This window comes from Mus caroli, unplaced genomic scaffold (assembly GCF_978045245.1).
Source record: "Mus caroli unplaced genomic scaffold, Mus_caroli_1 scaffold_15, whole genome shotgun sequence".
In the NCBI taxonomy this organism is placed as follows: domain Eukaryota; kingdom Metazoa; phylum Chordata; class Mammalia; order Rodentia; family Muridae; genus Mus; species Mus caroli.
In genome coordinates this window covers 18672911-18697371 of record NW_028227270.1, presented here as the reverse complement: position 1 = coordinate 18697371, position 24461 = coordinate 18672911, and the positions used below count along the sequence as shown (strand labels likewise).

Genomic DNA, 24461 nt, shown 5'->3' with positions numbered 1-24461 from the left:
CATGGAGACCTCACAGAACCAAGTTCTGAAGGATGAGGAGCCCGTGATGAAGAGACACCGTGAAAAGCTTACAAACCGGGCTGGAGAGATGGCTCACCATTTATAGCAGTTGCTATTCTTGCATAGATTTTAACTCAGCTCCCAGTATCCACAGCAGTTGTTCAGAATGACCTGTAACTCCAAATCTAGAGAAATCGAAGGCCTCTGGCCTCCTTAAGCTCCTGGACACACTTTAAAGAGAGAGAGCTAGTGGAAGTCAAAGGTGGATGCTAATACAACAGACATGTCTTACAGGGAAAGGATCATCAGGAACAAAATGCAACAGAAATGAAATGGAGAACTAGTAAAGAAATACACATAGCCGGGCAGTGGTGGCACACGCCTTTAATCCCAGCACTCAGGAGGCAGAGGCAGGCAGATTTCTGAGTTCGAGGCCAGCCTGGTCTACAAAGTGAGTTCCAGGACAGCCAGGGCTACACAGAGAAACCCTGTCTCGAAAAAAACAAAAAAAAAAAAAAAGAAAAAAAGAAAAGAAAAATACACATGATCCCTCCGAGGGTCAGAGTGATGGAGACACTCCTTCCTGAGCACAGAGGTCCATGGGATTCAAGTTTGCACCAAATGCCCATCAAATTGTTCAATGTTAGATTAGAACTAGAAAATGCAAGCATTTCCGCATTTAGTTCCTGTATTTTTAAAATCAAATCTAAGAAGCATGAATTGCTCTAAAAAAGCAACCTTCACCCTCTAATCCTTACCCCCATGTCCCCAAAACCCTAAATATCCTTTAACATATCCCAACCACACAGGGGGCTAACAGGATTATGTAGACTGTGTCTTATCAGTCCTGATTACAGAAAAGGGAATTTAGTGAGTCTATGTGACGCAAAACAATGTTCCTCTCTCAGATAATCGGGAGTGGAGGGTAAGAGTTTGGTTTCCAGGCCTGCAAAAACTAATTTGCAAGGGTTTGGTTTTTTTATTTGTTTGTTTGTTTTATGTATGTGAGTACACTGTAGCTGTCTTCAGACACACCAAAAGAGACCATTGGATCCCATTATAGATGGTTATATGTGTTTGCTGGGGAATCGAACTCAGGACCTCTAGGAGGATTAATCAGTGTTCTTAACCGCTGAGCCGTCTCTCCAGCCCCTAACTTTAAAGTTCACTGAAAGGATTTGAATTCTACTTTAAAACAACAGAAACTAATATGTGAGAGTTACGGTGAGTCTGAAAAGCTGTTTAGAAAACACACAAACGTTTCAACCAACGTCGCCACTCTCAAAGCTCTATGTGAAGAAACTTGACTTTGCACCTTTAGTTGCTCAGCTCTTCTCTGGCCTCTATGTCTTTTATGTCCTCTACATAGGGTCCCACAAGCAGGCTGACATCGCACCACTGTCAAGAGCCTTCTTTCCAGAAAAGAAACAGAGTGCTAAGAGACACTGGCTGGCAAATCTAGTCAGGCACCTGGTTCAGCTACAGCACAGAGTTCCTCTCAGCCCTAGTTAATGGTCAGCAGTCATTACTTCTCCTAATTCAGAGACTCTGAATCAATGATAAGTTGGGCCTAAGGCAGTCACCTCTTGCCCCGTCATTAAAGCAACCAATTTAGACCATCCTTCTCAGTAGCTGGGAAAGTCACAGTGTTCCCTGGTGGAAGGCAGGCAAAGCCAATGCTGGGAAACACAGCGGACACTTGGTGGCCTTGCATAGCCCAAAACCATAGATTCTGAACAATTACAAAATATGTCTGTGTGAAGCCCCCGGGCCTGGGGATCAAGTCAGCGTGGCCTTGGCATTTACAAAACCCAAATGTCTTTATCTTCCGGGCAACAAGTCAGAGTCTGTCCAGATGGCATCTTGATTGCCTTTCGCCTAGCTGATGACATTTCTAAAGCTGACAACTCTTCCAAGCATTCTCTTCATCCCAGGAAAATGTGGCTGGCAAAATGTAAGAGGAAGAGTCACTGTAAGGAGATTGAAAGCTAGAAGGTTCTGAATGTAGGCCCGGTTTCCTCCATGTGGTTGCCCCTCGTTACTTTGAAGGTACTGCTGCTTCAAGCACTAACCATCCAGAGAGAGGACAGGAATTCAGCCTCGTCATCCACAGGCTTTATGAGCAATGGTATAAAAACTTCAAAGCTTTCATGGGGCCGTCTCACGTCATAGGCATTCTTAGAGGTGAGCATGGGAGGGACGGGTCTCTCTTTCACAGAAGAAACGGGGACACTTAGAAGCTAATGGTGTGTGCTAAGGTCACAGGAGGGCCTGTGTCTGGAGATTGAAACCTAACAGGCTGTTGAACTCTGCTGATAATCCTGCCAAAAAGGGAAAAAGAGTGGTTAGCCCGGCAATTTTGTTCATCAGCTCAACCACCCCCATCATGCTTTGCGTCATGTGGATGGGCTGTTTCTGGAAGAGAAGGAATTTGAATGAAGCAAGGATGGCAGGTCGCTGTTTAGGCAGTTGTTGCCTACCTCTTTGCTGGTTCAGGAAAACTTTGCTTCCAAAGTTCACGGTTAGAGGCTAACACTGTGACAGCACAAAGAACATAAAGAAGTATTTCAGGAAGGCAGAAGTAAAGGAGGGCAATAGGAATTCTTGTAACTCTTGGGACCACTAGACTCATTGGTTGTTCGTTTACATTCTTAATAATTAGAGAAACGACTAGGGTGGATTTGGTAAACTTATTTTTTAGTTTTAAGTTTTCTGACTTCAATGCACCAGTCTTAGGATCTCTGTGGTGGTTTGAATGAAAATGGCCAAACAGGGTCATAGGGAGTGGCACTACTGGGAGGTGCATAGAGAGAATTTCTTGTGTAGTGTATGGATACATGACCTGCCATCAACAACAACTGTAAGGGTTCATGATTCCCCAAAGAATGACACCCCGGAATCAAATAGTATGTAAACACAAAGAGTGTTTTATTCTGTATAAATCCAGCATACTGGGGTCTCCCCATTACAAAGACAGACAACCAAGTGAGTTTGCAGGCCTGATTTAAAGCACATTAGGGAATTCCAAGGTAGGTGACCTCTACGTTGATCTATTGGGTCCACGTCTACCGAGGTGTGGGGGGCTGGAAACTTGCTGGGGAAGTCTGGGAACTTCTGCCGATCCATTGTCCTTGCCCCAGGACAGATGGTGGGGCAGTTTCTGAGGCCTGGACTTGCCCAGTTCTTAGAAACAGAGATTTAGGCCTTGTCTCCTTAACTGCCAGTTTGAAACATGTCATGGAATCACAGCCAAAACCTATGGCCTATATGAAAGGGTGGAATAAAAGGAGGAACATCTGGTAGGCAGAAAGGATTCTGGGATAGAGCTAAGCACAGGAAGACTCACCGGGGACATGAAGGACAGACACCTGGAAGCTGAGCAGAGGTAGTCAGCCACGAGGTAGAACACAGATTAGACTAAATGGGGTATTAAGTTATGAGCTAGAATGAGCCAAAGTGTATGGCCAGGGTGTTTGTAAGTATAATAAAGCCTTAGAGTCATTATTTCTGGGAACAGGAACCTTACAATAGGGTGTGGCCTTGTTAGAATAGGTGTGGCCTTGTTAGAATAGGTGTGGCTTTGTGAGAATAGGTGTGGCCTTGTGAGAATAGGTGTGGCCTTGTGAGAATAGGTGTGGCCTTGTAAGAATAGGCGTGGCCTTGTGAGAATAGGCGTGGCCTTGTGAGAATAGGCGTGGCCTTGTGAGAATAGGCGTGGCCTTGTGAGAATAGGCGTGGCCTTGTGAGAATAGGCGTGGCCTTGTGAGAATAGGTGTGGCCTTGTGAGAATAGGCGTGGCCTTGTTAGAATAGGCGTGACCTTGTTAGAATAGGCGTGGCCTTGTTAGAATAGGTGTGGCCTTGTTAGAATAGGCGTGGCCTTGTTGGAGGACTTGTGTCACTGGGGATTGCACCTAGGATTTCACAAAACCGAGACAACCCCATGGCAACTCTTCCCGCTGCCTATGGATCTGGGTGTAGAACTCTCAGCTACCTCTCCAGCACCATGTCTGCTGGCCTGACTCCGTGCTTCCCATCATGATGATAACGGACTACACCTCTGAACCTGTAAGCCAGCCCAGTTAAATGTTTTTCTTTATAAGAGTTGCTGTGGTCATGGTGTCTCTTCACAGCAACGGAAACCTTAAGACAACCACGTTATTTCAGATCTGAGAGTTTATCTCAAATTCCTAATTCCTATGCCCGCACTCCAGTCAGGCTTCTCTGCTTTTGAATATGACAGCCATTTTACAGTTTCAGAGGCAAAACACGGGGATTCATTTAACATGTGTGCCTTTATGAAAACACATTCAATGAAATAAAGAGAAGTTAATGAACAAGACTGACATTGTGGTTAATTGAAAGTTAAGGCTTAGCAAGTGTTGTAATGTATTGCCTGTCTTTCCAGTGTAAGTGGGTGACCATAGAAAAGCATGAAATCCAGATTTGGGGAGATGTTCCAACATCAGGCACTTTTTAAATGACTATAATGAAGCCAAAGGAAACAAATATTTCCACTAACATCCAATAATGGTCATCTTGGGAAGAGGCGAAACCAAGGACAGGAAATGGAAACTGCCCTTGCATCAAAACAAGAAAGACTCCTTCCCCTGAGTTCATAGGCCAGGAGGACATGGCCTTGGAGGTGAAGAAAGACTTGGGGGTATTTCTGAGATGAAAACCAGCTGTCCTTGGCATGTGAGGACACTGCCCTCTCTGTTGGCTACAGTGTCACCAACAACTTGCAGAACATCCTTCCCCAAATATACCTCATATTGATTGCTCTGAACTAATGGTGACTGAGAAATAGCGGGGGTGGGAGGATGGCTCTGTTCTCTCATCCTAAAATGGAGTCTAGATTTCCCAGAGGAAAGGATTCCTCCCTTCAGCATACAGAGAGCATTCTTGTCAGTGTAGACAGAGCCAGACCAACAGAACACCACCAATCTTCCAGTAAATTCACCCACAGATTCCTGACAGTTTTTCCACAGTCTAGCAGTCCTATCTCAAACAGCTTTTTCCTTTACCTCACCACATGTCCATAATTTATTAATCTTCATTAAAATGGAATAAGACACACTCCCTCACCCCTTCTGTCTAATTGTTTCTTTGGGGTTTGGAAAATATTCTCTTTTTTGAATGGCTCACCATGTACCACATAAAAAACATCAACATCAATTAGATGCCCGTGCTTTATGACCTGTTCATCTGTCTTCCAACAGTTCAGTTCCTAAGCCCCACCTACAGAAGCCAAGAGGAGAGACGAGACGTCTTTCCTCCCTACAAAATCAAGCTGTACATGAGAGAAGCCATGCCACCTCTCTGGAAGTGATTGGTGTTGAAGGGATCAATATTCAGCACAAGATACCCACAAAACAAGTTTCCAGAACAAAAAAAAAGATTTATTTACTCCAAAGGAACAAAGAGCAGAGGTCAAGAGACAGAGACAGGAGATAGGGGATGAGGGAAAAAACAAAAGGTACAAGGGAGAAGGGACAGGGGGATTTGTCACAGAGGGGACAAAGAACTGCCTTTTGATAGCAAGGAGACAGACTTGGCCCAAAGGCAAATGAGGGTTTATAAAGGCAAAGGGGAAATCCCATGGTAGAATGAGGTGTTTAATTTTAATTAGGCATGTTAATTAGGTGAGCCAAAGGGAGCTTTGATTGCTGGATTTGAGTACTTTGGTAGCTGGACCTTGGTGGTCAGCCTCCGGAGGAGGAATTGACCAAATAAGTGAATTGACCTTAATGTCTAGCTTTAGGAATGTAAGCTAACAGTTTTCTAGCAAGACAGAGGGAACGGGGAAGAAGGGCAAGATCTGTCATAGCCATGTCTGCTATGCTTATGCTGGCTAGAGTCCCTTCAAGGGTTACTGGCTCTATACAGCCTGATAACCCTTAGTGTTTCCATCTGCAAAGTAGCAAAGGATGTTTAGATATGTCATGAGACAGCACACCACACAACCCTCAAAGAGAGGAAGTCACTTTGATGGATGCTCTACTTTGGGTCTTTATGGCTCTACATCTTGTGTTATAACAATTTGATTAAACATAGACAAATCATCAGGAAATATAATGACCCCAACTAAACTTGACCATAAAGAATATTCAAATATTCAAGAATATTTTAGAGAACCAGGTACGTTGATCCACTGGTGGGGTTGCCACGTAATGGGATGAGGAACCAGGCTTCAGCTAAAAGCAGAAGCAAAACTAAACATGCAAAAAGGAAAGCAGTAAGTCACTGTAGCGTCTTCTGTTTCTCACATGATATAATTATTCATGCGGTACTTTTCAAACTTGGATCAGACAGCATATTTTAGCTTGTATATCCCTGAAAATGAATTAACCTTTGAATAACTACATGGAAAGCGTTTAAATTCCAAAGCTGGGTCTCTAGGGTCCTAAGTTATCCTTAGTGCTAAAGACTTACAGCAGTGGTTCTCCACCTTCCTAATGGGGCAACCCTTTAATACAATTCCTCATGCTGTGGTGACCTCCAACCATAAAATTATTTTCTTGTTTCTTCATAACTTTAATTTTACTACTGTTATGAATCATGATGAAAATATTTGTGGTTTCCAATGGTCTTAAGTGACCCCTATGAAAGGGTCATCAGATATCCTCCCTCCAAGGGAGCTGCAAACAATAGGTTGAGAATCATTGACTTAGAAGCACAAGAGTGATCACTAGAGGACTCACCAGACGTTCTGAGAATCATGTGCTAAGCGACTACAGACCATAAAAGATGATCTTTAGTAGAATAATAAGGTATATGGAATTTGTATGCAAATCCATGCTAATAGTTCATATAAGGACACCTATTGCTGTGGCAACTGATCAATAGAAATAAATGTCCCCACTGCCTCTTCTCCACTTATCCTCTTTCTCTCTGAAAGAAATCGTTCTCAGTGTGAACCATGGCTGCTCTCTCTCTTCCTGGACACCCCAGCCCATGACATTGTGAGTAGATTAGTGTTAGAATGTGATAGTTCCTCCCACCCCTTGCACCAGATAGCCTTTGCTAGTTTTTGTTTGCCAAGATGAAGCAAGGCCATCTGGAGGAAGACGCAAAGAGCAGATTGTCGGGACACAGCAAGTGTAACTCCATTTATTGGCTCAAGCCAACTTTGTTACATCAGTAAGTTGGAAACTATAATTTTAAAGTAGAGTAATAGGGTCTTAAATAAAGAAGTTCCTTAGAGAAAAATAGCCAAGTGTCAGGGAGGTTGCTCAGTGGCTAAAGGTGCTTGCTGCACAAATCTGATGACCTGTGTTCAATTCCCAGATCCTACATAAAGATGGAAGGAAAGAATTGACTCCACTGAATTGTCCTCTGACCGCCACATCAGCCCAAACACATCAAACATGCATAGACATCAATAGTAAATAAAAGTTTTAAAGAAACACTAGTCTATTTCCATCATTGATAGTTTAAATGATACAGAACCAGTTAGTGACAAAGACGGGATTCTAAGTCACTTTTCTGTGATCTTTGGGAAGTCTTCACAAGCAGACTGCAAGGAGTGACAGTGACATAGCTTGTGACATAGAGGGACTGGACATTTTTAACCTACAAAGGGGAAGGATTGGAGACATTATCATTTTAAATACCCGTAGGACTGATAGATATGAAAGGGTTTGAATATGCCCACTTAGTAGCTAGAGGGAACCAGGAACACTATGGGTACAATATAGGGAAGATTTTTACAGTCAAATGAAAGACCATACCGTATATATTAACAGCTAAAATTGCCCAGACCAATTTCTTGAGGAATGGTGAGTTTTCTGTCACTGAGACATTTTGGGGAAGCCTGAAAAACAGTGCAGTCTGTCTAACCACAGCGGTGGAGCCAAGGGCTGTGGAGGGGAGAACTGAGGCATGAAAATCGTTTGAATGGGGTGACCTTTAGGGGACTGTGATTCTATACAACCTGGAACCAAATAAGGGCTTCATTCTTGCTTCTGAACTCCAAAACCTATCTTCCTATCTGTTTGCAATAGTTTAAATTTTAATCTATTTCATATTTCAGGGTATTATGCCCTGAATATTTGATTTGAATGCTGTGGCAGAAGGTCACTCATATTCATTTATTTTCTTTTACTCTTATACACTGGCAGGGAGTCTTTTGAATCCATTATGCAAACGCACGCAAATCATATGCAAATGACGTGGTCTCAGAAAAATGACAAAATCTTATGGCCATCAAACCTTTCTTCAAGACAGAAAGTAATGCACCTTTTCAGTGTCTCTGGGGTAGGGACAATTTCCTGAGAGTGATATTTACATGACATTGGGATTGGTGGCTCATAGCAGACGTCCCTTCGCATTCTTTATGCTTATGTAGGGCTTTAAGGTTAAGAAAGCATTTTCCTACAAAGGATCCCATTTGATCCTCATAATTACCATGTGATGTAAGCAGAACAGCCCCCCCCCCCCGACTTTCAGATAAGAAGCTACATCCGGGGAAGTGTGGTGTCTTTTTGGAGGTCACTCAGATGGCCAGCAGTGGACCTGAGGCTTAGCATTTTTGGTTCCTCACTGTGATGGGTGCCTTCTGTGAGTTCAAGTGTCCTGCAATGCACCTTTATTGGCTTAGATCATGTTTTGCAAATAGCATCTTCAGAGGTATGCTTGTTGGTGAGGATGGCGTTTTATGGACCGCCTAGTTACTGAGAACATCCCTAACAAAGCCCAAATGAGGAGCTTTTCCTGCCCCTGTTCAGCCTCTGCTGATAAAGATGAGTGAACATTCCTTGTCCTGTCTACTATTCAAGTCTATTCAATTGTTTTAGAAGGCAACACCAGCTATCCTCCCATACACCAACTGGTTCAAGGTCAGAAAAAGACCTGTGGTAGCTAAGGTCACTGGGTAAATGCTTGATCTTTTTCTCTCCCTGCCACTCCTTGATCTTCCAAATAATTACTGCCCCTATCAAAGGGATTTCTCTATTGCTTTTCTCTCCCCTCTCCCCTAGAAAGGATTTCCTGTAACCTGGGCTGGCCTCAAACTCCCTCTGACCTTGAATGGCCTATCTTCCTGCCCCTATCTCCGGAATGCTGAATTTCTGGGGGCTATGCCCATGACTGTTGTATGGGACGCTGGGGATCAAACTTGGAAGTTTCATGCATGCTAAGAAATCACCCTAACAGCTGACTTATTCAATGCCAAAGCTATTATTTCTAAGGCAAGAGGGACCCCAAACTGATAGACTTATTTCTGCTCCAGCTGTCTTGTTTAACTTTGAGCCTTTTGTGAAACCAGACCAGGGGCTTTCACCTGAGCTATTTTAACAGTCCTAAGTCACTAGGGTGAGAAAGTAATCCCTGTCCACAGAAAGAACAGCAGTGGTCCAGGAAGCAGCTGAGGTTCACTCAGCTAGCAGGACCGTTGGGCCTATCTCCTTCTGCCCCAGTCCCCAGTGTCAAAGCCCTCAGTTTGCTGGAGGGAAGCTCTCTGCCCTGCTCCACCCTTCTCCTAACCACTCACAAGGACAGCTAGAAGAAGTGGTGTCCATCGTGAGTGCAGCAAATTCCTGCATCCACAGACTCTCACAAGGATAGAGACTAGAAACTGACTGAGTGGCCCAAACCCCTTGAAACTAGCTTCAAGGCAGTGGGAAGCATCATAGTGAAAGTCTAGAGAGCTGCACAACTCATCCGTGTGTTTGACAGGAAATGCAGTAGGCTATCATGGGGTAGGGCTCTTAGTTATTTTTGGCCAAGATGGTTGGTATGCAAAAAGAACTTCCCTTTTTTTTTCTTTTGCAGCACAGATCCACAAATGCTGAGCAGTTCCCAGCATTTCGGTTCTAAGATCGACCTTCTGAGCACTTCATTGCCTGCCAAATTGCCAGGGCTATTAGAGTGTGATTAGATTGCTTGGCTCTGAGCATTAGATAATCCTACGCAGCTGGGCTTGCTCTGGACCTGGGATGGCTCCGGACATCAGCTGCTTCTTTTTAGTGGCCCTCTTCTTGGCCAGCTGCCGAGCCACCACATCCTCAGATCAGAAGTGCATTGAGGTGAGTCCAAACTATTTGTCTCTACCCAGCTGCTGACACTTGCTGAAAAACTTGAGATATCGTCTACAGATTCATCTGAGCTTTGGCTCTCAGTCTCTACTGTCCTGAAAAGGACAATGGGAGATATCAACAGGGGTTTGGTGCAAAGAGCAGATCCCCCTCAATCCTGATGCCTAAAGCTGTTTGTGCACTGTCCTAGTACATGGTCACTCCCCACAGAACCCTTTGGTTTCTTAGCTGTCTTGATAAGGGCTAGTAAAGACAGGCTCATGCCGAGATTCAGAAAATTTATAAGGATCATTGTGAATACAGATTGATTTTCTCCTCCAATTGGACAAACCCTTCCATCTGTAGGACTAACCCACCAGAGTAAATCTGAGACCCGAGGCAACTCAAACCTTCTGGTTTAAACTGTAACAATATTTATCAACGTATGGGAAGCCATGAAGAGAATGGAGAGAGAGAATGGCCTCGATCTTTTGCCATCTTAAACCTCCCTACCACTGTCCTTGACCCTGGCCAGTAGCCAGTCCACGTGGGCCTGCTTGACAAATGGTGAAGGCAGAAAAGACTGTGAGCCTTGATGGCTTGGTTAGCCGCTTTCCTACTTGGAGACCAAAAGGAGAATGTAAGCCAGGGATAGCTAGAAGTCAATGGTATAAATTGAACCCAAAGCCAGGACTGGAATAAAGTCTGGAGCAGAAATAAACAGAAGCTTGTTAGCCTTGGATTTGGGTAGATTCGGGATGCTCTCAGACAGAGCAGAAATAGAATACCAGGGAAATCCAAGGCAGGGATGTTGTATTAGTTTCTTTGGGTTTCCAGAAGCAGAGCTTCAGAGTGAGGGATATTACACAATAGGAATGTAGTGTTTGTCGTTTCTGGAGGCTGGAGATCCAGGATGGAGGTAACAGCAAGGTTGTTTTCTTCTGAGGACTTTCCCTTGGCTTTATTGTTGGTTGTCCTCTTGTGTCTCTCCAGTGTGCCTTCCCCATGCTTAGGTGTGTCTCATTTTCTCTTATTGGGACATCAGTCATGCTGGCTTAGGACCTACCCAGCGTTCCTCATTTTACTGTAATCATATCTTGAAAGGCCTTCTCTCCAGTTATAGTCACTTGAGGCATGGTGTCCTGGGAGTTAGAACGTCAGTGGCAGAAGTAGATGATTGGGAGGATGGGACACAATTCAGCACATAAAAGAAGTAAAAGAGGGAAGGGCCTCCCTTCAGCAGCCCCAGCTCCACTCACTGCATTTAAGTTGGGAGCTCAATGACATGCATCCTGTAGATATCTTAGGGGGGTCAGGATGGGGACATCACCTCAGTGACCAAGGACAAATGCCAGGCACCTGCAGACATCATCTCCAGATGGGATGATCCTCCCATTCATTGGAGTTTCACAGAGCAAGGCAATATGCAGTGCAGCACTTGTGGGAAGTCGGTCTAGCCCTTCTGAGGCCACAAGGAGTCCAGGAAGGAAGCTCTCAGCGGAGGTACTGAGCCATTCAAACTACCCAAGGACACACCAGGCTCTGGAGCTGCAAGTTCCCTTTTGTACATGACCCTTATATTGGCAGAGGGAAGAGGAATGGGGCAAAAAGAGAGAAGTTGTCTGCCTTAGGCCTCCAGTACTGTGCCTTTCAGGTCCTGAAGGTGGGGCTCAGTGCATCCCCTAAAGACCCTGTGTTAAAGTGGAGATTTCCTTTTGGATAGACAGGTGAGGGCGAAGTCTTCTAGTCAAGCAGCCCCAACAGCCACCCTGTGGCTACACCCTAACAAGGGATTAATTTTAAATAGCCTTGAAACCTGTTTTATTAACATTCAATCTCTCTTCTCTCTTCCCCCTTCTCTTGTTTATTCTTTCTAAGCAGCCGAATTCCTGAACTGTTTAGTGCATGAATATGATGGGAGCCTGTTTCTAAGTGTTCCTGACCTCTAGGGCACAGGCACGTGGGAGAATGCAGGGCCGATTAGGAAAGACTGTGCTTTTGGTTTCCATGTGTGGTCTCCTCCATCCAAACTAGCCTGCCTCCACCCACCCTTCTCCTTACTTCCTTTTCTTCCTCTTCCCACTTCAAGCATCATTAGGCACTTGCTGCCTGTCTGTCCCCATGACTCACTATCCTGAGCTTATCTTGCCTACCATGATAAGAAGGTTTTGTTTTGTAAAATAAAAATCTTCTTTTCAGATTATCAAACTTTAGTTGAAGCAAGACACACATACAGAAAGTCCACAGGGTCCTAAATATGCAGTTAATATTTTCACCAATAAACATACTCAGGTACTCCATACACAGCTCAAGACACTGTAGGAACTCAACACCCCAGGAGCCCTCAAGCCTCCTCCTAGGCACTAGGTCCATCATCACGGTTGCTTTTGTACCTGTTAAAAACTAACTTTATACACTTGGGGTCCTATCGTAGAAACTCCAGCTCCCTGGCTACTTTTGCTTCACATTGAATTGGTGACACTTTCTGAGGACATGTGCAACAGTCATTTGTTGAGTCCTACTGTTGAGTAATACTCTTTTGGGTTGAAGACCCCTACCACAATTTATGTATTTCTATTAATAGAAAATTGCATTGTTCATAATTTTTGGGAGGTATATATGATATTGGCCTAGAAGTTTCATGATTATGTCTTTCTTTAGTAAACAAACATACATATTTACATTAAATAGCTTCATAGAGATATTTGCTCTTGGTGTGTGTGTGTGTGTGTGTGTGTGTAGGGGGGTCTGTATAGTATGCACTGCTAGCTTTATAAAACATTGCTACTAATTAACATTTGTTGGCATCTTATGTGACTTTTGATTGCTTTGGAGTCTTATTATCATTTGATTTTAAATGTGAGCCATCCTAACAGTTGGGAAAATAGTATTTTATTGGGATTCCTACTGATGAGTTATTACATTGAGTACATGGTCACAGTAGCTTACATACCTCCTCTCTCTCTGCACTGCTGAGAGTCAAACCCAGTGTCTCATGGTAGACAAGCATCATGTCGCTGATGTACCCCCAGCCCTCTCCTGCCACTTTTGAGTAAGTGAAATGCTTATGCCTTTTGCCCTTTTCCCTCCTTTGTTGCCTTGATTTGTAAGGGCTTTTCCTTACCTGAATGCCAACATGTTCCTCTACTCTCAAACTTCCCTTTCAACTCTAAAATTATCTTTTGCCAACTGGAAGTCCTTAGTATTATCGTAGCTCAAGTTAACATTTTTCCCTGTTATTTTTAATGCATTTCTAGTTTAAGAAATCTTGGCCTGCCCCAGGCTAGGATGATATTATTCCACAGTTTCTTCTGGAAGATTTATTGTTTCATATTTCTATGTTTCACGGCTCAAGGACTGATGTATATACATCTGTGTATGCGTGTATGTTGGGCAGAAGTCGGGATTAATATTTTAATAAGTTTTTTTGCTTAAAAAAGTTCCAACCTACATGCAAATTCTGAGAAGGTTGTAATAAAACTCATGAAGACGCCACAGAGACTCTTCTGTTGCTAAATGCGTCATGTTCTCTGTACGCATATCACAAAATTACAGCCATGACTAGGCCTTGAGAGATGAGCCTGCTAGTGTCCCACGACTGCTACTGTTACGTTATAACAGTTTCAAAGCACTCTGGACTACTTCCAGAGACCGTGAGCTCACTTCCCAGACCCCATTTCAAATATGTTCCTCTTGACCACTCTGTTCACTCAAAACCAGGGTAAGATAAAGTCTTTCTGTTTCTAGGAGTGGGGTGGGCTTTAAGAACTCCAAGTTCACAGATGCAAAAGCTTTCCAGGAACTTTAGATGGTGGGGTGATGTGCAGATTCCATACGTGGGGACTCCTCCAGCTCAGGGCCTGTCAGGCCCTTGTCTGGATGCTTCTCACAGCACCCCTGCCTGCAGGGTGAGCTTATTATCCCCAAGCTATAGCTGGGGAAAAGAGAGGCCCGGGTATCACAGTGTCGTGAGCTTAGATTTGAAGGGAAGCAGGCTAATTCAGTAGAGCAGTGGTTCTCAACCTTCCTAATGCTGTCACCCCTTAATACAGTTCTTCATGTTGTGGTGACCTCCCAAGCATAAAATTACTACTTCTTAGCCATAATTTTGCTAGCATTACAAATCGTAATGAAAATATCGGATATGCAGGATATCTGATATGGGACCTGAATGAAAGGGTTGTTCAACACACCCCATCCCCAAAGCGGGTCACAACCCACAGGTTGAGAACAGCTGCTATAGAGACTTCGAAAACAAAGTAGGTTTAACTGGAAGGTCCTTCACCCAGAGAAATCAGCTTAACGGGATAATTTTAGGGCTGTGTCTTCCTGGGAGGTTTTGTTTCATTTGTTGTTTTGTTTTGTTTGCTTTGCTTTGTTGTCAAAGAGTAATCTTTGCTCGGGAATTTAGCTTACCAGTCAAAAATTGCTCCTTTGGTTCAAGGGGTGATTAAAGGGAGGGGTGGGGGAGGGGCGGTATTTCCAAGGCCGCCTGCCTGCATGTGTCAAGTGTACTAGACATCCAGAAAAGGTGGGAATAAGCATTCCAGCGAAATTCAAAGGCTTCTAAATTAGAAAAAACGTCTCAAGCTTGCAAGGAGAGAAAATGCAGCCGGACGTGCGGGAACTGAGATACAGCAGAAACAAAATAACGTCCTGATTGGAAAAATGCAAAGGAACGCTTGCAAGGGAGAGCAGGTTGCAAAACAAAAGCAGCACTTGGGAGCCCTGCTCTGGGTGACAGAGGCCCAGCTCTGTGCCCAAGCTGAGGACAAAGCGGTTGGCACAGGTCCCAGTGCGCTTCCTGAGCCGGAGCAGAGTGTGTGCAGTTGCACGCATCTGAGTGGCTTTGCTGAAGCCCGGCCAGCCCCGAAATTCATGTTAAGGATGGGCACTGTCTGCAGTGTAGCGAGTCAAGGAGAAAGAGTGAAAAAACAACTTTGGAAACTGCCCATCTCCAGAAAGAATAATCACACGGGGCTCAGAGAGCTCTAGCATGGCCAGGGAGGAAATCCCAACGTGCATGATAGGTTCTGGGAGCGACTGAACTGTGTGTTGCTTTCCTGCATCCTCCCTATTCATCCTCTGAAGTAGGAGTGGTCCTCTATGACCCCATGCTGTGCTGTTAGAACTCACCCAAAGCTTTAACCTTAGTCACTGTGTCGAGAAAGTTCACTGTAGAGGGTGTGTGTGAGACCTGTTGTGTTTTGGCGTCGGTGTAATGTGCCAGGAGAGGGCACCTCCATGGGCCTGGCCAAGGTGTCCACCTGAACATTCAAGCCATGCGACAGGCCTAATGTGAAAAAGGTTTATTGGTAGGATGAGGCAGAGAAAGGAGAGGGACAGAGAAGAACAGAAAGAGAGAGGAGAGAGGGGAAGAGAAGAGACCGGCCAGGAACACGTAGAGGGTTGGGGGAGCACAGGGAGAATGAAGCTGAGTAGTCCACATAGGCCTGACTCCAGGTGCTATATAGTCAGGGAGCTGTTGTTAGGTAACTGGTGGGCGGAACCTAGAGGATTGGCTAACAGAACCCAAGACCTGTTTGGTCTGAAAGTGGAAAAGGCTTTGGTGGGCTCCTGCTTGGCACTATCTGTCTGTCTGTCTGTCTGTCTGTCTGTCTGTCTTTTGTCTGCTATATCATTGCCTTACCTAGCCTTTTCTAGCAGCTCCCCGTGGCCCCAGCTCAGCAGAGATCTGCCTTGCAGCCCCTACTTTCTGAATCCCATCAGTGCAGTAAAGTGCTTTGAAAGCTCAGGAGAGGCTGACATGGGAAATAATTTCAGTGTCCCGGGCGTGTATATGCAGGAGAGGGAAATCGTTAGCCTTAGACCTTTTGCTGTAGGATTATAATAGAACTGGCAGACTGGGGGGCTCCCTTTTCTCCACACTTATGGAATATGCCAACGGGGACCAGAAAAAAAAATATAGTGTCCAAGGGATCGGGAACCATAGTAGCATTGAGCCCAGGGCTGTCCACACAGGTTCTCTCTGGGTGAGCCTCAGTCATAGGCACCAGGGACAGTCTGGCAATGTGCTTTTTCCCACCAGTCAGCTAAATCTAAGTTTTAAATGCAAAGTGTGCATTTCAAGGACATTATGTGGATGGATTTGTGACAGTGCCTAGAGGACTCTGGGTCTATAAAAATGGAGAATAAATTACAAGGGAATATAAATATGGCATTTTCTTCAGCGACACTTATAATAACCTCACAGCACAAAAGGAAACCAGTGATTTCCTGGAGATGCGCATGCTTCGTGGAGCCAGGAGAAAGTGTGCCACGGAGCAGGAAATAGAGTTAAGCAAAGAGGAACTAAAGGGATGCCAGCTCAAGAGCTGGCCCTCCAGAGCGAAGGAAGGTGTGTGTACTTCTGTCTCCGACTAGGGAAATCTGTTTGTTGTCAGCAGAGGAAGGCAGCTGAACTACACTGGGGTGGGGCAGCCTCAGTGGGCTAGCAAGCACATCCAGGACCAGGAGCTGGGTGGTTACATGAGTCCGCATAGACTGTGAGATATCTGAGATATCTGTGAGATATCTGAGGAGTAGTCCCTGTTCATCTTCCTGTACCTTCAATGGTACTTTTCTTTCCTAGGAGCCCCCCAAGGTGGGACCTTTCTACCTACTCCCCCTCATCAGACATACACCAGCCCTCTCTACTGCAGCACTATCAGATAAACCATGACCATAGAGTTCTGTGGCCTTCTGATGAATATATTCCCGTATCTACTTAGTTCAAGATCTGAATCTTAGATTAGGGATTGAGGAGGCAATCCTTATTAGATTTCAGAATCTTCAACTATGTTGGACACAGGATGGACTCAAAGCCCCACAGTCTGGTAGTCACAGCCTGCAGATCCAAAAAGGGGAAATGATTTATGTGTTAAGGTTGAAACACCCAAACTATATGCTACTTAGTTTTCCTTTTAACATTGCATCTAGAAAATGTATTACAAAATAGTTACAAGCGCTTCCAAATACCCATCCCTCACCATCCAAGGGCCAGTAGCACTTGAGTTCACATAGGCTGTGAGATATCTGAGTCCTGTTGGTCCCTGTTGCTCATCTTTCTGTATCCAGTTCTCTCTCCTCCCCTCCTTTTCTGCTTGTTTAGATTATTTGTTTGTTTGTTTGTTGAAACAGGGGCTTTCTCTATCTCAGACGTGCTAAAATTCATAGCAATCCTCCTGTCTGAGCCTCCAAAGTGCTGGGATTATAGACTAATCTCTCTCTCTCTCTCTCTCTCTCTCTCTCTCTCTCTCTCTCTCTGTCTGTCTCTCTCTCTCTTTACTTTTTTTTTACTAAAGTATGTTAAAACAAATCTCAAACATGTCATTTAATCTCTAGCTACTTTAATGTGCACCTCAAAAAAAGACTTAGCCTGTCTTTTACATAATCCCATTAGCTACTGATGTTAAGAAATTCACTCCCACACCCCCTGCAACCACCACTTTGGAAAATTTATTACTTCTCAATATCATTAAATCTTGTCAGCCAAGTACTCTGATGATTTATAGAATGTCTTTTCCTAATAGTTTTCAAAATCATGCAAGGGTTAGTCTATTGTTTGCTTTTCTAAGTCAACTTATGAATATATCTTTCTCTTTTAAAAGAACTTTTCAACGTGTGTGTACACACCACGGCATGTGGGTGGAATCAACTTGCAAGGACAGCTTGCATGAGTCGGTTGTTTTTCTTTCTATCCTGTGAGTTCCAAGGGTACAAACTCAAGTTGGCAGGCTTGGTGGCAAGTGTCCTTATCCACTGATTTCCATCACTAGCCTCTTCTTTATTTCTTAACCAAGGTTTCCTTCCCCTCTTCCTCCTCCTTTCTTTCCTTTGTCCCCTTCTTTCTCCAGTTACTGTACGGACCGTCTCACTTTCTGTATTTGTCTGACTGCTACTTTATGGCTGTTTTAACTTAAATCTGCTCTGTTGCTCACGTGGAGACAGAAAGCTAGGCCTAAAGTCTTTACTAGATTCAAATGTATTCCTTCATTTGGTAGCTTGTTTTGGGCAAGACTATTATTTCTATAGGGGCTCCTCTAGGGAGAACCACATTTTGTTCACCTAGACGCATACCAATAATAGAGTAGCTACTGACAGTCTTTTTCTCTTCCAGTACTGAAGAGTGAAAACAGGCTTGTGCATGCTAGAAAGCTCTCTCTCTCTCTCTCTCTTTTTTTTTTAATTGTCATTTGTTCGTTTGTCTGGGGGGTGTCTATTTGTTGAGACAGGGTCTTGCTCTGGAGCCCATTCACAAACCTCCTGTTTCTCTCTCCATAGTGCTGAGATTAGAGGTGTGCCCTCCATACATTGGCTTACAGCCAGTCCTTGGCTAACAAAGTGTAATTTTCTCAACATCATCTAATGCCACCACTCAGAATTCTCTGATGGACCACAAATGTCTTTTACTCACTGATTTATCTGAATCATCATCTAAGCAAGATAGAGTGCTTTATTATCATTCTTTGTGGTTTCTTACTAAAAAAACCCTATGATGAATATGATTGTGCATAAGCATTTTATAGTTTTGCAAGTATATTTTTGATAAAGGTTACTAGACCAGGGATGGCTTCTCAAAAGGCAAATCACACATGAATTTTCTAGAGAGTGAATCAAACCACTAAATCCAGTATTAATTTATATTGCTTCTCCCATCAGAAAGAAGCCAACAAAACATACAACTGTGAAAACTTAGGTCTCAATGAAATTCCCGGCACTTTACCAAACTCAACAGAATGTTTGGAGTTCAGCTTTAATGTCTTGCCTACCATTCAAAATACGACCTTCAGCAGACTTGTCAATCTCACTTTCCTGGATTTAACCAGGTAGGTATTTCATTTCCTTGAGTGCTCTTGACATTTTACTTAAGCAAAACTGTATTCTACATCCCAAGTGTCTCCGATATCTCCTCTAGGGTCACAGAGAAGCTGCTTGTGTGTTTATCCTTTCCTAAGAAATGCATTCCGAGTGCTATTTTCTATTGCAAATAAATGCCAGTCAATTAGGAAGAAAATATTCTGTTCTCTAGCTCTGCCGTAGTAGAGCTGTCTCGAAAGTTCTAAGTGGTTCTCAACCTGTGGGTCAGGACCCATTTGGGGGTGGAATGGCCCTTTCACAGGGTCACATATCAGATGTCTTGCATGCCTACATTATGATTCATAACAATAGTTAAATTACAGTTATGAAATAGAAACAAAATAATTTTATGGTTCGAGGGTCACCACAACATGAGGAACTGCATTAAAGGGCTGTGGCATTAGGAGGGTTGTAAGCCACTGGTCTAGGAATTATTGATGGCAAAAATAAAAGCAAATCTTGATCAAATCAGATACCATATTACACTGCCTGCTATTAGAGTTGGCTGTCACTGAGCAATGGTATTTTAAGAGAAATTCATAGATCTCTCTAGTAACTTTGTTTTTGTTTGTTTGTTTGAGACAAAGTCTCTCTATGTAGTCTTGGCTGTCCTGGAATTTACTATGTCAGCCAAGCTAACCTTGAACTCACAGATCATTGCCTGCTTCTACCTCCTGAGAGCTAGGATTAAAGGCTAGCACCCCTACATCTGGCTTCTATTAGCTCTTTATTTACCTGTTTTATACAAATTGGATAAAGAGTTCCATTATCTGCTCTAGAGGTGAATCGTGATTCCAACTTGTGAAATATGGCTGAAAAGTTTTATGTGAATGCTGAAGCCATGTTTGAAAACAAATGGGCAGAAATATCTAAAGCAAGTGAGGGTGTGCGACTTACATATGTGGAAAGAAGAGAGAAGCCTGAGGCTTCCGAGACACCTCTAACCCTTGTAGCAGATTTCCACATTGGTCCTTACGTTCCTGCAGAGCGGGAGAACACACGCACCTATGATGATCTTTGAGGGAGCCATCAGTATGCATGTGTGCAAACAAAGGAGTGTGTGTTCACGTGCACAAGTGTGTAATTGACTCAGTGTTTTTTAGATATAATACCAGAATAGTGATTTCTTTGCTGTTTTCCAGTTCAAGAAGCATTTCCCATCTATCACCTGACACATAGTTCTTCATAAACTCCTTTTACATATACCTGATGAGGAAAGAGCAAGACTATAGCCCAGTGGTAGAATGTATGCTTAGCATGTGCTAGGTCCTGGATTCAATCTTTAATAACACTGCCCTCCACAAAAAAAAATATTAAAGGTTGTATAGGTTGTATATTACCCACAATGTTAGCAATATATATTGTCTCCTATGCAGATATATAGTTTTTTGGTATAGTTTATATTAAATTAAGCAGTAAATCATAGTTTGGTTTTTTACAATCAATCAAATCACTTGTTTTCTCCCTTACCGTAAAAGAAAGAAATTTAAAAATCCCTGAGCGTTCACTCTAAAAGGGACAAGGAATATAGATTAAATTCTGAATCAGAGTGTTCAGGACTAAGGCTATTCACTCATCCAAGAAAACTACTCTACGAGTATGGAAGAAAGTTCTGGTTTACCTTTCAGTAATGTATACTATTTGGTTATTGTACACAGTGGATTTGTTAATCTACTGCTGTGCTGGTGTGGGGTTCATTTGTCCTTGTATAAGTGATTGCTGAATGCTCTTATCTTCTTTGAGGTGCCAGATTTACTGGATACATGAAGATACTTTCCAAAGCCAACATCGGTTAGACACACTTGTACTAACCGCAAACCCCCTGATATTTATGGCAGAGACAGCACTTAGTGGGCCTAAGGCACTGAAGCATCTGTTCTTCATCCAAACAGGAATATCCAGTATTGATTTTATCCCAGTGCACAATCAAAAAACCTTGGAAAGTCTCTATCTTGGAAGCAACCATATTTCCTCCATTAAGCTCCCCAAAGGTTTCCCAACAGAGAAGCTGAAGGTCCTGGACTTTCAGAATAATGCTATCCATTTCCTGTCTAAAGAAGATCTGAGCTCTCTACAGCAAGCCACTAACCTGAGCCTTAACTTAAATGGAAATGACATTGCAGGGATAGAGCCGGGGGCTTTCGAGTCAACTGTCTTCCAAAGTTTAAACTTTGGAGGGACTCGGAACTTGCTAGTTATCTTCAAGGGTTTGCAGAACTCTACGATCCAGTCTCTTTGGCTGGGGACATTTGAGGACATGGATGACGAAGATATTAGTCCTGCCGTGTTTGAGGGTCTCTGTGAAATGTCTGTGGAGAGCATCAACCTACAGAAGCATTATTTCTTCAACATGTCCTCCAACACATTCCATTGCTTCAGTGGCCTCCAGGAACTGGACCTAACAGCCACTCACCTGAGAGAATTGCCGTCTGGACTTGTGGGACTAAGCACACTTAAGAAATTAGTTCTCAGTGCAAATAAGTTTGAGAATTTGTGCCAAATCAGTGCTTCCAATTTCCCCTCCCTTACTCACCTTTACATCAAGGGCAACACAAAGAGACTTGAGCTCGGTACTGGCTGTTTAGAAAACCTAGAAAATCTTCGTGAACTTGATCTCAGCCATGATGACATTGAAACTTCCGATTGCTGCAACCTGCAACTCCGAAACCTGTCTCACTTACAGAGCCTGAACTTGAGCTACAATGAACCCCTGAGCCTCAAGACTGAGGCATTCAAAGAATGCCCTCAGCTACAACTGCTAGATTTGGCATTTACTCGACTAAAGGTTAAAGATGCACAGAGTCCCTTCCAGAACCTCCATCTTTTGAAGGTGCTCAATCTCTCCCACTGCCTCCTTGACTTCAGCAGTGAGCAGCTCCTCGATGGCCTGCCAGCACTCCAGCATTTGAACTTACAGGGAAATCACTTTCCAAAAGGGAATATCCAAAAGACCAACTCACTTCAGACACTGGGAAGACTAGAAATCCTGGTTTTATCCTTTTGTGATCTCTCCTCCATTGACCAGCACGCCTTCACCAGTCTGAAAATGATGAATCATGTAGACCTGAGTCACAACAGGCTGACATCCAGTAGCATTGAGGCTCTTAGTCATCTTAAGGGGATCTACCTCAATCTGGCCTCTAATTGCATCAGCATCATCCTACCCAGTCTCCTCCCCATCTTGTCCCAGCAGAGGACCATTAATTTAAGACAAAATCCCCTTGACTGCACTTGCTCAAACATTTACTTTTTAGAATGGTACAAAGAAAACATGCAAAAATTCGAGGACACAGAGGACACTCTTTGCGCAAATCCCCCATTGCTGAGGGGCGTCAGGCTCTCCGATGTCACACTATCCTGTAGTATGGCAGCTGTGGGCATTTTCTTTCTTATTGTATTCTTGCTTGTGTTTGCTATTTTACTGATTTTTGCAGTGAAATATTTTCTCAGATGGAAATACCAACACATTTAGCTCAAGGTTTCCAGAGAAGGCAGATAAATGTGTTTAGCAAGATTGTCCCAAGTGAAGAAACTGTCATCCTTGAGTGAGCAGACTTTTCTATTAGTTCCTAAGGCTGGGCTGGGGGTTCACTGAGCTTTTATGAACATATGTCTTACTCATATGAGTCTTCCATGGTGCTGTGGTTGGAGGACCAGACATGGCTGTGAGACACAGAGGCAGTCCCTCCAGTGAGAAGTGACCCACAGTCAGCTCTACCCATCTGAGAAAGAAGAGCATTTACCACAATCATCATCATCTTCCCCACCCCACCCCTCTCACTCACCCACCCCAGCCCCAACCCTGGCTCCCCCCCCAGCCCAGCCCCCACCCTGGCTCCCACCCCCAGCCTAGCCTCCACCCAACTTGACTATGCTGGGGCCAACTCTGATCCTCTGCTCTCTTTCTCTTACACTTCTGACATTTTGCTTGAGGCTGAGCTCTCTGTCATCAAGTCATTTGGGGAAGTCAGGTCCCAACAAAATCTAATGCTCATTATAAATGACAAAAGATTAAAAAAAAAAAAAAAAAGAAAAAACCCAACCAACCAACCAACCAACCAACCAACCAACCAACCAATGAATTTAAAAGAAAAGACAAAGTAATAAATTCTGCTCTCAACTAGATTCTATTAGTCACCTCAATTATTTCCTTTCTAAAGTTTTGAGAAGCCCCTAGGGTGTGCCACAGAACAAAACTTGTAAAGCCTGTCCCCACCCATCCTTAAAGGTTGAGATTTCAGCCATTTCACAAGAGGGATCCTCTTCCATGATCTGGTATTCTGGCTCTTTGGTTGCAGACTTAGAGGTGGGCTAAGGTCGAAACTGTTCTTTTTATTATCCAGGTTTCTGGTCCTTGGACCTCTCTCCCACAGCAACAGGGACAAGAATTGTGTCTGGTTCCCAGGCTGGCCTTCCAAAGCCTGTTAATCCCCTTGGAGAATATTGGACAACTTCACAATGGAACCTTGTGGATTTATGTATCACTGCACACAAGCTGTGGGGAACACGATAAGGCCAGTTTACTGAGAAGAGTTTCTGTTCAGTCCACGGGTATTCCCAAGGGTGTAGCAATGACAAACAGTATGAAGCTATTGAAAGCATACAGACAGACAGAACAAGACATTTCCCAAGTCTCAGAATCCTTCTGGTACAGGCTGGATTGTCTAAAGTCTGAATTGCTGGTTGAAACTCAGTTTTGTAATATTTATAGTTACAGTTCTCTGAATCCAGGAATTTAAACACCAATAGATTGGTAATATTTGAAAAAGATTGCACAAATACTAGATATATGTATACTTTTTTATTTCATGATTCCCTGGACAACATCACTATTTACACAGTATATACTGTGTAAATCTAAACACAAAAAGTATGTGGAAAAATTATACAGGTTATATGAAACTGCTATCCTATTCATTTTTGCATAAAGGACTTGAATATTTGAGGATTCTGGTATCTATGAGGACTCTTGGCCCTAATTTCCCCAGGAAAACCAAAGGGCACCTACCTAAAGTTTTCATTAAATTCCATAACCAGTTTTAGGTTAGATACATTAACTAATTCTGAAATGCTAGTCAAACGTCAAAGAATGATTGACCGATGGTAACATCCAGTCAGAATGCTAGAGTAGCTGGGTCTTCTCTTCAACCCCGGGAAAGCTGATTAGGCAGGGAGCAGCTTGGATGAATGTCTTTGCGACTTAGGGACTTCAGCCTTTCTTACTTGGTCATTCCTGCCTCTTGAAGAGTCAGTCCTCTAATTCCTGAGATTTGCAGGTTTCCTCTATAGAGCCAACCCTAATCCTATGTCCAGTGAACGCCCCAATGCCTTTATTGCCCTTACGGCTCTCCAAAGGCCAGATCCACAACTGGGACTTGATAAAGATTCAGGGTGTATGTGCTTGTGCTCATTTGTGAATGTTCAAGTGAAGGCCAGATGGCGATGTCATGAGAGTGCTTCACTATCCTACAGGAGACAGGATTCCTCACTGAAAGAAGCAAGCACCCAAACCCCAGGGGTCTCTCCATCTCCTCGCTCTGCCCCTACCTCCAGCTCTGGGGTTACAAATGCACACTGCTCTGCCAGT

The 24461-nt window shown here is 43.7% G+C and overlaps 1 protein-coding gene across 1 annotated transcript; it reads left to right on the top strand.

The window, feature by feature from the left end:
• The first annotated feature begins 9813 nt into the window (after window positions 1–9813).
• On the top strand, window positions 9814–22659 carry Cd180 (CD180 molecule). Its single transcript, XM_021180896.3, has 3 exons — window positions 9814–10027; window positions 18677–18843; window positions 20618–22659. Exons 1-3 carry the CDS (start codon window positions 9938–9940, stop codon window positions 22344–22346), a joined length of 1986 nt encoding a protein of 661 aa, XP_021036555.1. The 5' UTR covers window positions 9814–9937; the 3' UTR covers window positions 22347–22659.
• Window positions 22660–24461: the final 1802 nt, after the last annotated feature.